This window comes from Camellia sinensis, chromosome 11 (genome assembly GCF_055761805.1).
Source record: "Camellia sinensis isolate YWXY chromosome 11, ASM5576180v1, whole genome shotgun sequence".
Taxonomy (NCBI): Eukaryota; Viridiplantae; Streptophyta; class Magnoliopsida; order Ericales; family Theaceae; genus Camellia; species Camellia sinensis.
Genome location: NC_138971.1, coordinates 10,235,545 through 10,247,932, shown reverse-complemented (window position 1 = coordinate 10,247,932; position 12,388 = coordinate 10,235,545). Strand labels below are relative to the sequence as shown.

The 12,388-nt window shown below is 38.4% G+C and overlaps 1 protein-coding gene across 2 annotated transcripts; it reads right to left on the bottom strand.

Moving 5' to 3' along the window:
* Nucleotides 1–7,569: 7,569 nt before the first annotated feature.
* On the bottom strand, nucleotides 7,570–12,089 carry LOC145801845 (UDP-N-acetylglucosamine transporter UGNT1-like). Of its 2 annotated transcripts, none has more exons than XM_082893568.1 (5): nucleotides 11,929–12,089; nucleotides 10,495–10,625; nucleotides 10,368–10,412; nucleotides 10,153–10,250; nucleotides 7,570–7,824 (listed from the first exon to the last, which is right to left on the bottom strand). In XM_082893568.1, the coding sequence occupies exons 1-5, from the start codon at nucleotides 12,003–12,005 to the stop codon at nucleotides 7,729–7,731; spliced, it is 447 nt and encodes a 148-aa protein (XP_082749694.1). In that variant the 5' UTR covers nucleotides 12,006–12,089; the 3' UTR covers nucleotides 7,570–7,728. The 2 variants fall into 2 exon arrangements, with proteins under 2 accessions (XP_082749694.1, XP_082749695.1); XM_082893569.1 differs by having other exon boundaries at nucleotides 10,495–10,635; nucleotides 11,929–12,087.
* Nucleotides 12,090–12,388: the final 299 nt, after the last annotated feature.

Sequence of the window (12,388 nt, the reverse complement as noted above, 5' to 3'; positions counted from 1 at the left end):
GGAACTTGGGTACGATTGGGGAAGGTCAGCTATGAGCACCCTCGCTCGCCTGATCCGAAGATCGGCCTCTACTAACCATGATATCTAGTTTTGAAAAAGTTAGCCTAATCTTACTATGTGATGCGCACAACACAAAAGTATAGACTAGATCGCCTAATTTGGAACAAAGCATCGCATATCCGTTTGGTTGAAAAACAATTTGAAATTTGCTACTCGTAAGTAGGTTAAAACACGGATTTCAATGAGTTGTTCCAACTCAAACAATCCAACCTTCACCCACAGGCATTCAGGCAGTTTATATTACATAAGCATATAGTCACATGGTAAGCATGCTGTCATGTTTAACATTCACACTCATGCGAGATGCTAAAGCATAAAAACACTCACAGTGTACTCCAAGCCAAAACAAGAAACTAGTTAGTAATCATGCATGATCCTAGTTCATGTTAAAGTGGCTAATGCATCGCATACAAAATGCTACTAGAATAGGCTCGGCTAATCTATGGATGGCATGTGAAATGCGACAGATAGCATATATTCAAGTTAGATTTGAAATACTATGCAATTAGCATGATGCGCCGAGCCCGGTGCATGCAATACTGATGAATGATGCACGCATGCATAGCATAAGGTATGCTAAATTGAATATGCCCTAATAATAACCATCAAAAGCTGGTAAATAAAAGGGAGAAAGACGTGGGGTTGGAAGACATACACACACTCACGCACGCTTGTTACACAATTGCCCTTGCTTGGAGGGTCCGAAAGAATAATACAAATTAATTAACCTACAAGCTAATTAATTAACTACAGACCAATTAACTAGTTAAGCAAATTAACTAAGCTAATAAAGCGATAAAACCGCTTTAGGAAGAGGGCCCAATGCACGTATGCTCGGCTCCGCTCAGAAACCCACCGCTATGCACAAGTTACCTCTGTTTTCACTGTTTTCCTCCTCTGAAGACTACACAAGTCCCAAGGTACACCCTCTGAACACTGGGAAATGCCACCGACCATGAGGAATGGTCACCGGCCAAAGATAAGTGGTCATCGACCATCTATGAAGCCATCGGCCAGAAATGGATAGCCGGCCGACACTGGAGATGGCCAACCGGCCATATCTTCCTGCAGGAACCTGTTTTGACAACAGCAGAGGGAAAAACAAGGCATGACAATGCATTTCAAAGCAATGTTTGTACCACCACACCCCTTATCATGTTTATGACTCAAAGAGATATGGTACTCGATTCTCAGACCACCAATCGCGCATTTCAATGCGTGATGGCCTAAGAAACCAAGTTGTGCATTTTGGTGTGGAATGAAATGCACATAAACAAACAATGGAGGCCCAACCTCTATCATAATCAATTCAAGAGGCAAGGCATGCATGCTTAGTGAAATGCAACCTAGGCATGCAAGCTAAACATACAACATGAGGATGCAAACAAGCATGCTAAGATGCAAATATGTAACAAGTATGCAAGTTAATAAGCATGCAAAGATGCAATGTGAGTATACAAACATGCAAGACATATAACATGTTAAGCAATCAAAACAAGAGGAAATGCATGCCAAATGCAATGTGATTCAAACATGCAACACATGCGATAGGCCAAGTATGTAACAACATGCAAGGCTAGCATGCAACAACACGCGAATGAGGGTCTTAGACTAGTTTGGGCAGCTCTCAAATAAGCCCAAAACAGTGGCTGAATGCTAAGGAAATGAAGGCCAAAATACACACAAACATGCATGCACACATGGTTCAAAACTTAAGCATCAAAGGGCAACTTTTAAGCACACTTAAAAGGGACAAACATGGACATATGTCATGCATACTAAGCTCTGAAAATCATGTTATAAATGTGCCAAACCAAGTAAACAAGACAAGCCAAGCATGCAACAATGTCCAAGACTCAAGGGGGCTTAAACCAAAGCTATATGAAGCAAGCCCCAAAGGGCCAGGAGGACTTAAAACAGGTCCAACGCAGGTCTAAACAAGACCAAAGACGCACTTAGATGGCATCTAAATGGTCTAAACATGGAAGCATACATAAAGGTCCAAACATGGAGCATAAGACACAAGCCTTTTAAAGCATTAAAGGGGCATCAAATGCAAGCATACAAGCATACTACAAGGACTGAGATGATGCTATAAGTGGTGCCAAACCACTGAAACAAGCAAGTAAAGCATGCTAGAGGGATCAACCCTCAAGGCTCACAAGGGGGATTACATGGTAGTTATACAAAGCAAAGCATGGATGACTCGAGCAACCAAAAACAGACCTTGGGTACACTAAAACATGCATAAAAGTTTCACAAAGTTAGGCCAAAACAAGTAAGCATAGTGGTCTAAATGCTAGGCACATGTTAAGGCAATTCATGGCATTACAATACAAGTATGCTAAGCATGCATGGTGTGTCTAAACCAATTAAAAACAGTGCTATATCATGGCAAAATAAACACAAATAACACTTAAGACATAGCCAACATGCACTTAAACAGGATGCTCACACATGAGGCTAAAATGGCCAACATTGAAGGCAACAAGGAGAGGGGATGGCCCTCTCCTTTTTAGGACCTTAAAGCACCATCCTTCAGTGGTGAGGAGCCCCAAACAAAGTGGTCCCAGAGCTCACCAAAAATGCATAAAATGGGGACCAAACAAAGCCTAAGAGGGGTCAAACAACCCCAAACAACAAAGTGACATTAAACAACTATTTAGAGCACTCAAAAACAAGACTTTTATTAGTTATACACAAAGTCTAAAAACAGATGCAAGGTGGGTTAAAAGACTATGCAAAAATAGGGAATAAATAGTAAGAATCTTACCCTTGAGGAACACTTGAAGAACAGCAAGTACAACCCCTTTTTCTGATCAAAACCAATCCAAAACCTCCAAGAACAATCTCTCAACACCTCAAGAACCGAAGTATGGTGTAATATTATGTGTCCTAGTGCAAAACTAAGAACAAAACACACTTTTGAACTCTCAAACACACACAAATGAAGAGAGAGAGGGGGATATAGAGAGAGAGAGTGGTTTATATATCAGATATATATGTATTATCTCTGGTTTTGCTAAACCTCTTCAAAGGAAGAGGAAGGTCCTCTTATATAGAGCAAGATGAAGGCTTGAAGCTTCTAAGGGAAGCTAAACAAAAGGGTCAAGGGGGTCAAGCTTCTCAAGGAAGCTAACCCAAAGGTCCAAGCTTCTTGAGGAAGCTAAGACAAAGGATCAAGCTTCCTCAAGAAGCTTGAGCAAAGGGTCCAAGCTTCTTGAGGAAGCTAGGACCAAAAGGGTGCAAAGGGTGCAACTGGTATGCATAATGCCTGAAAAAGGCAAAAAGGTGGTACCGGCCAGAAAAGAAGTCCATTGGCCAAATAAATGGTCGGCCGACCACACAAAGTGCCGACCGGCCATCACCAATGGCCAGTGGCAATAAGACACGACCGGTGGCCTCAAGCCATGGCCGGTGAGGCGTGGGGATGGCCAACAAGCCATTCTCTACCTTCCAAAGCAAAGACCAACAAGTGTTTGGTCCAACCAAGCACAAGACAACCGAGTTGAGAGATCCTGAGGCAAGGTGCGTAGCCGAGACCTCCGGGAACTCAAAACGAACACGAACATGGATGATCACCGAGTGTTCAAATGGTGACGTCCAAGTCTTGAGGACGGTCAAAAATGGGGTGTCTACAGTTGCCCCTCTTTGACGGAACTCGAAAGTCATAACAATGACGGGAGTGAGTGTCAAAGCCTAGAGACGACCCATTTTTGACAAGGCTGAAGACTTAGACAAAGCATACAAGCTACAAGCAAAGATATGCGACTGAAGGCAGGGGCAAAATGCATGACAATGCACAAAGTCGAGCATAACTTATGATCATGTAAAGACAGCTGTAACGAAGCATAAAATGCAACAGTTTTAAGCAAGAATACACAAATTTAACTACATTACATGCAGAAAGAGTGTAAGAGAATTATTGTAATTCTCACTGCGAATACAGTGTGCATGTGTGATAGATACACAAAGCGAACGTGTGATAGGTACACAAAGTGAGTAAGCACGTGTGATAGATGCACAAAGGGTGAACACAAGGTGTGATAGATGCACTTAGTGAACAAAGTGTGATGGATACAAAAAAGGTCAACACGAAGTGTGATAGATGCACTTAGTGAACAAGTATGATAGATACACTAAAGGTGAACACGAAGTGTGATAGATGCACTAAGTGAACAAGTATGATAGATACACAAAAGGTGAACATGAAGTGTGATAGATGCACTTAGTGAACGAGTACGATAGATACACTAAAGGTGAACACGAAGTGTGATAGATGCACTATGTGAACAAGTGTGATGGATACACAAAAGGTGAACACGAAGTGTGATAGATGCACTTAGTGAACGAGTATGATAGATACACTAAAGGTGAACACGAAGTGTGATAGATGCACTTAGTGAACGAGTATGATAGATACACTAAAGGTGAACACGAAGTGTGATAGATGCACTAAGTGAACAAGTGTGATGGATACACAAAAGGGTGAACATGAAGTGTGATAGATGCACTTAGTGAACAAGTATGATAGATACACTAAAGGTGAACACAAAGTGTGATAGATACACTTAGTGAACAGGTGTGATGGATACACAAAAGGTGAACACAAAGTGTGATAGATGCACTTAGTGAACAAGTATGATGGATACACAAAAGGTGAACACGAAGTGTGATAGATGCACTTAGTGAACGAGTATGATAGATACACTAAAGGTGAACACGAAGTGTGATAGATGCACTAAGTGAACAAGTGTGATGGATACACAAAAGGGTGAACATGAAGTGTGATAGATGCACTTAGTGAACAAGTATGATAGATACACTAAAGGTGAACACAAAGTGTGATAGATGCACTTAGTGAACAGGTGTGATGGATACACAAAAGGTGAACACAAAGTGTGATAGATGCACTTAGTGAACAAGTATGATGGATACATAAAAGGTGAACACGAAGTGTGATAGATGCACTTAGTGAACGAGTATGATAGATACACTAAAGGTGAACACAAAGTGTGATAGATGCACTAAGTGAACAAGTGTGATGGATACACAAAAGGGTGAATGAGGTGCGATTGATACACTAAATAAATGAAGTGTGATTGATACACTAACTGAATGATGTGTGATTGATACACTAAATAAATGATCTCAAACGGAACTTCTTTGAATGAACCGTGCATACAATATCGTGCATGAATAAGAAAGAAACTTGATAGGTACAATGCAATACAATGCATGATGTTTAAGGAACACAGTAAACAAGCATAGCGGCGCTTTAGAAAGCACCTTATAGGGTGAGTGGCGATGAACCGCTCTACTCTGACGGGGATCTCCCCTCGTGCTCTTCGAACACTTACCTTCAACTGACAGTACAAAGGCTCTGGAATACTGACAAGGGTTCTTCACGTAGAACACTTTGGATGCTGCCTTTCTTCTTGATCATATTCACAACTTTCCCTATTCTCCAACGGGGTGACAAACTAGGTTGGTTCGGTATCCAGAATTGAGGTGCATACACGCTATCTCAACCTATGGGGCTTCCATACAGATTTCAAGCCGAGGACACGCCTCTGGGTATTTAAACCAGACTTTAGTCTCGGAAATCCTGAACCTTTACGTTCTAGGCAACAGCCATTCGAACTCTAGTTTCCACCGTCACAGTTGGTCTCCTAGGAACTCATTGCGAACATAACCAAGATGTCTCTAGCAGGGAATGGTACTCAGGGAGAGCACTTTTGATCGCCATTCTGGCTTGAAGTAGACTTGATCTTGAGCTTGAGGTAGAGGCACACTCATACTTCGGAGCATTGGCAAGACCTGAAGAGGTACACACGGAATGCAATCTCGGAACTTACTGAAGTTAAAGCAAACTCAGATGCTCGACATTTTCTCTTTTCTCTTGTTTTGCAGTTTGGAACCCATATAGCTTCAGATAGGTCCTGGCTTTACTGTTCTGACATGACCTAGGTTGAACCCTGTGGTTTTATGAAAGAACGAATCTTGTTTGCACAGATGTGGAGAACGGCATGGCACTCTGAGCGCAAAACGATTTTATTTTTGAAATTGAGAGATGAGTTTTTGACCGGGGTATTGAGCCTACGACTGAACACAGCGCACTACGACTCAACAACGGAAAACAAAAGGTAAACAACCTAAACATATCGAGTAACACTCGAAACGACTCAAAACAAGAATTGAGGTAAACAAAACAAAACAAAAGACACGACACAAAGACGTGTTACAAAGATGAGAGACCTCAGATCACGAGGAGCCAGTTTCTTCGAGTATTGTTTCCCACCCTTCTTATTTGTGATTCTCACATCACTCGGCCCTCAGGCTCGGTTTTTCTCTTAAAACCCTTCTGCTCACTTTTCTTTCATCGCACATCTTTCTGTTCTTCAATCTCTCATTTTTCATCCCTTCCCAGATATGGTCGGTGGATAAACAAGAGGTAGTGGGTTCGTGCTCAACACTGTTGGCTCACAGCTATTTCTTCTGGTGACATTTAGTCGATGCCCTGGATGAGGGAGTGGAGTGTCTTGATCCATTCCAATTCGTGCTTCGCACTTGATTTGATACCTCGTTGCTCGGAGGGTGAGAGAGCTTTCAGCCCTTCATAGACAGTTCCAGTTGTGCCCTTCTGGCAAGTATGCTGGCGATGGGAGAAAGACAGGACGCCTGACTCAACTGTGCCCCTATTTCATCATTTTGACCATTTTTTGTTTTGGTTTTCTACTAAGACAATTTTGACCAATATGAGAGTTAGATTAACATACTTGTTCAATTTTTGATTTAAAATCATGCAAGTTAGGCTATGAGCACTGAAAATTTTCCTTTTTTGGATCCAAGAAATGGTCCAGTTTTGGAAAAGATAGAATAATTTTCGCGAAAATTAGTCAACCTCAGTAAAAATTCTCAAAAACCATTTTTGCAAAAGGCCACTGCTCAACGAGCACGGAACCTACTCTTGAGATGCACAACCTCGGATCGGAGGCAATGGAAAATTACCCTTTGTCTGGATAGCACTGCACGGTAACGGAAAGTTGCCCCTGGTTTGAATGGCGACTCATGGCAACGGAAAGTTACCCCTCGTCTGGACAACGCCGCAGCATATTATAAACAGTCCTCATTAATGATGATCGCAACCGAACTCTTGGATACAGAGAACACTACTAAAAAAATCACTTTTTGCGACCGCTATAAACCGTCGCAAATAATAAAAAACAGTCGCAAAAGACTTTTTGCGACGGCTCATGCGACGGCAAATGGGGGTCGCGAATATGGGGGTGGCAAATACTTTTTGCGACGGCAAAACAACGGTCGCAAATTATTTGCGACCACCTAAACTACTTATGGCGACCGCTATTTTGCCGTCGCAAAAAACAAAGAAAAACACTAACATGATCTTTGGCGACCATCTTGTTACCGTCGCAAAAAATTAAAAATAAAAATAAAAATAAATAAATGAAAGTGTAGCGTTAAGCACTCTACGAATAACAATAACAATAACAATAACAAGAATTCAGACAATATAGCATTATAGTTATATTGAACATTCCATTTGAGTCTCAAAATTTGAGCCATATGTGAAAGTTATTACAACTAAAAACTTGGAAAAAAAAATTTTATGACAAAAATACAATCTAGAACTGGCCAATCTTCTCATCAATTTTTCTTGCTCGGGTGTTTCCCCACTCTATCAATGAACTGGCCAATCTTCTCATCAATTTTCTTTTCAAGTTCCACATCACCACATTGCACCTATGCAACAAAAATTTCAGGCATTAATGATAAAAATTATATACTGCCAAAATAAAAACTATCAATTTTAATCACTCCTATGGATATAGTGCAATTAGATTGAAAAAAGGTAACATGTCACAATCTAGATTTCAAACAGCATGAGGCTACATATTTCTTATTGCAAATTTAACAACGAGATATGTAGTGCAAAGCCTGCCAATGTGCAGAGTAGCATAATAAACATAATAAACAAAGTATGAATTCAACTGGTATTCAGCAAGTCAATGTTTTCAAATGGCAAGATATTGCAGCAATCAGTACAGGCAAACAGGAGACACCAGAATCATAGTTTAATTAATACTTCTGTTCACTATCAGCAAAAGAATTTTTACTTGAGGAGCATACCAAAAGATCTAAGTGTAAAAGGAGAACAGCAAACAAGGGTCTTTGCTCAGGCAGAGAGCTCTGGAGATAAATAATTGGGGAAAAAATATAAAAATATGCAACAAATAGCTTACTTGTAGCCACGCTGATCACAATAAAGGCAAACACTGATTAGGACCAACCACCTCAATAACAGGTAGTTTACAAGTAAATATAATCATCTTTATGTCAGGTGGTTTGAAGGCAGCCACCTTATAACGAAGTCACCTTCACGTTAAGAAAAACTACAATAATACACCTAATGGAAAAAAAAAAAAAAAAAAAATTATATGCCATGTTTGATATGCTGATAAGGGGATGGGGTAAGATTAAATAATCCAGGGATAAAATTATCCCACCCAATGTTTAACCAAGACCATTTTATCTCTCATGTGCAAGATTATTTTGTCGCGAGGGGACGGAAAATTTATTGGTATTGGGGCAATAAGAATGTGCTGCTCCCTCCTTGTGCTAAACACCTACACAAAATATTAGACACATAATCACATTGGTATTGAGGCACCCCTCCTGGGAATGCTCCAAAAGCACCATGCATACCCTTTATGCATATGCATGTTACTTGCTTTCTAGGTAAATGATGACTATGATTTAAAAAAAGAGGAAATTCCCAATAAGTTACTTTTTCCATAAAAGTACTATTGAATCGTATTAACATATGATTCAACCCTATCAACACAGTGTTGTTAATATGAGTTAGTGGTTTACTTTTATGGGAAAAGTAGGACTTTTTGACAGTATCCATTAAAAAAATGGAAGCCAGTGCAATGTAATTTAAACACTGTTAGTTGTTTTTGTAAATTTCTTCATCAGGCCTATATTGTACAAAAAGAGGTTGCAAATTAAGAAGGTGCAACTGCCACACAAATGTAATGTAACCTACTGTACTTTATACAGAGCACATATTTTTGGAAGAGTGTCTAAACAACCCTTGTGTTGATCTATAGAAAGCATTGAAAGAAAGAAGACAATATGTACTAGTTCAATGATTAAGTTATCAAGTCAAAAGGATTTACTAAAAAAGTATTGAGCCCAAAGAAATTGCTAGATTAATACCCTAAATCAAATATATAGCCAAACCCAACCCAACGAAGCTTTGTGTACCAATCAAGTGGGATCAACTAACCCTCAATTAAATAAATAAATAAAAAGACAACATGCCAAATTGAAGTACCATGTGTGGTTAATTTTGACGGCAAACGTCATTTTTGCCGTTTGGTATTAACCCCAAGGGGTGTTCATTGTACCAAATCGAACTTCAAGGCGACTCTCTGTTTTTTGACCTGACCACAGAGGGGTAGATTGTAATTTACCCAAAGATAAATAATTCCATTTCATTATCACTGGTTTGAACCAATTCCAAATATTATGAAGAACCACCTAACACCGTTAGAAAGTTTTACAAAAAATAGTACCTCCCCATAGCTGCATAGCACCATTGCAAAGAAAGTTTCTGAGTGTTTCCTGATCTTGCATTAATTTTTCTAGCTCCTGCTTCCGACTCTCTTGTGTTTCTAGATTATACTCAAAGTCACGAATCTAAATCGCAAGCAAAATCAAATATGCAATACATAAGAAAGAGGAGAAACAGATTTTTTTTTGCACAAAGATCAATATGTTTTTGCACAAAGATTCATATAGGCGTTAAGAGGTTCAGAAAAGATTAGAAAAAGAGATTCAGAAACTAATTAATGACATAAAATGCTAGCACAAACACAAATGACATTTGAAAACTAAAAACAATTTTCAGGTCACATTTGAAAAGCAGCATGAAATTGGACAGAAATGAAATTCCAACCTCTCGTCTCCATGAGACAATGCTCCTGTGTATCCAAATCAAGTTTGCAACCACAGAAACAATTATTGGACTAAAACTAAGAAATTTTATCATGGTCAGCAAATTACAAGAAAGCCAGGAGAAAACAGATATGGAAAATTCAATGTAATCTCCAAGTCACCCCGAATAAATGTCCAGAACAATAAGAATGGCCCACATAATATTCCTACATCAAAAAAGTAAAATGATTTTATCTCACAGTTCTAGAATTTAAAAGAACCATATTTAAGAAGTTTTGTAATGTCCACAGGTTTTTTGTTTGTTTTGAGCTCTATTAACTTACCATTGCACCACATGAGACCAAAGCTATTGAGGCCACTAGATTTTCCTGTGAAAATGAAAGTATCAGCAAAAAAAAGAAGAGATGTGAAGCTGATGAAAAAGAACTGTGAAAACAGAAGAATTACTACCAATACGGGCTATGGTTGCGAGATATATTGCTGTGGTGATGTTGGCCATAAAAACAACAGCATAGCCATAGGAATCAAATGACAAGTCTCGAGCCCCAGCAATAAATGCACCAATAATGATCAATGCCACACTGATAACACCTTATGTTTTTGGTTAAACAGAGGAATTAGAAACATAACAATTCAAGCAAAAGTTGAAATATCTATTTGATGTTGGAAAAAAAATAAAGATAAAAAATAAAGAACAAATTCAAATATCCAAACCAAAGCTCAAGATGTTATGCACTATTATTTACATTTTGATGTACCAAAGAACCCAAGAGTTCATACTCAGATTTGAGTGAAACCAAACAGAACTCAAGAATTTGTCCACACATAGCCTGGTGATGGAATATCACATGTTAAACCATAGTCACTAAAATTATGTATTGTACAGTGAACTACTTCCTAAATATTTGGTATTCCCGTATTGAGTATTGCCTGACAATCCCCTTTTTTGGTTTCTTGTTTTTGTTTGATACATCATATATTAACGAAACAGCAAAAAAAGCTACTTCTTCTTCTTTTTCTTTTTTTTTTTTTTCTTTTTTTTTTTTTTTTTTTTTTTAAGCACAAAAATGCAAGTATGCTATAATCAGAAAATGCAAAATAATTTCTCTCCATAAAAATTGTATGGTCAAATACCTTTGCTCCCTCACATTATCATTAATAATTAGGATTACACCACATAACTAAGCCATTCATATAACATATCCTGGATCCAGACTCGACTCAACCTGGTATTGCACCGAGTCTTACCTGATGATGATACAAGTGTCTTGTGAGTAGGTGTGTGTATCTGAGGTTTATCCAACCCGTACACAGGGTTCCTCATCATAAAAACAGAAAAAAGTGAAACTCTAGTTGTAAAACCTTTTTTTTTTTTTTTTTCTAACTACAGACTATATACTTCATGAGCAATGCATCAATATTTTCATGTTCTAATTTGGCATAAAGCTTTCACCGTTAATCTTTGCTCATATTATTTCATTATTCACATATCTACTAAAAAATCAATACACACATACTTGTGTATGCACATAAGCTTGCAACAGAAGACTTGACTAAATGAGCTAAATTAATGTTTAACTAGAACCATAGCTGTTTCTACTTTACCTCTTCTGATATTTGAATCCTTTGGTATTGATGCTCAGAAATCACAATAAAAAAGTATTGATGCTCAGAAATCACAATAAAAAAGTATTGATGCTCAGAAATCACAATAAAAATTGTCAAGAATTGAAATATGATTATGGCCCCAATGAACAACAATTGAAATATAAGAAGTAGATAGAAAGAGGAAATACAATGATCGAAGAGAAGAAGAACAAAGCGATTATTTGCTAGAAATTGAAACTACATGAAATGAAATAGTGAAAAACAGAAATCACGTACCTTTGAAGAAATCGCGAAGAACAGAATTCCAAATGATATTGAAGGCATCGATCATAAGAAGAAATCGCAAAGAACATAAATTGAAGAATATAAATCGCGAAAGGCAGATGAATGCATCGATCTAAACCCTAGCAAATATATATACAGAGAGAGAGAGAGAGACGATAGAGATAGAGATCGAGAGAGAGAGAGAGGAATTCAGAGATCGAGAGATATTGAGAGATATTGAGAGATTGAGAGAGGAAGAGTGATTCATACCTGTGTTTGGGTGAGCGAGAGAAAGAGAGCGATGTCGAGAGTTTGAGCAAAGCTGACTAGGGCAAAATATAAATAAAAGAAAATAAGTGAAATAAAGCACATACATAAACGAGATTAGAAAATAGTATATTTTTTGCTACGGTTAAATAGACGGTCGCAAAAAAATAGACGCAAGAAGTCAATTTTTTAGTAGTGGAAGACG

What these genes read in the sequence shown, in the direction of transcription:
- LOC145801845 (XM_082893568.1), bottom strand. Translation starts at nt 12,005, where the DNA reads ATGTTCTTTGCGATTTCTTCTTATGATCGATGCCTTCAATATCATTTG. An exon ending in CGCAACCATAGCCCGTATTG is followed by an intron (nt 10,413 to 10,494) that starts GTAGTAATTCTT and finishes TCATTTTCACAG; the next exon opens with GAAAATCTAGTGGCCTCAAT. An exon ending in TGTTTTCTCCTGGCTTTCTT is followed by an intron (nt 7,825 to 10,152) that starts GTAATTTGCTGA and finishes TTTGTTGCATAG; the next exon opens with GTGCAATGTGGTGATGTGGA.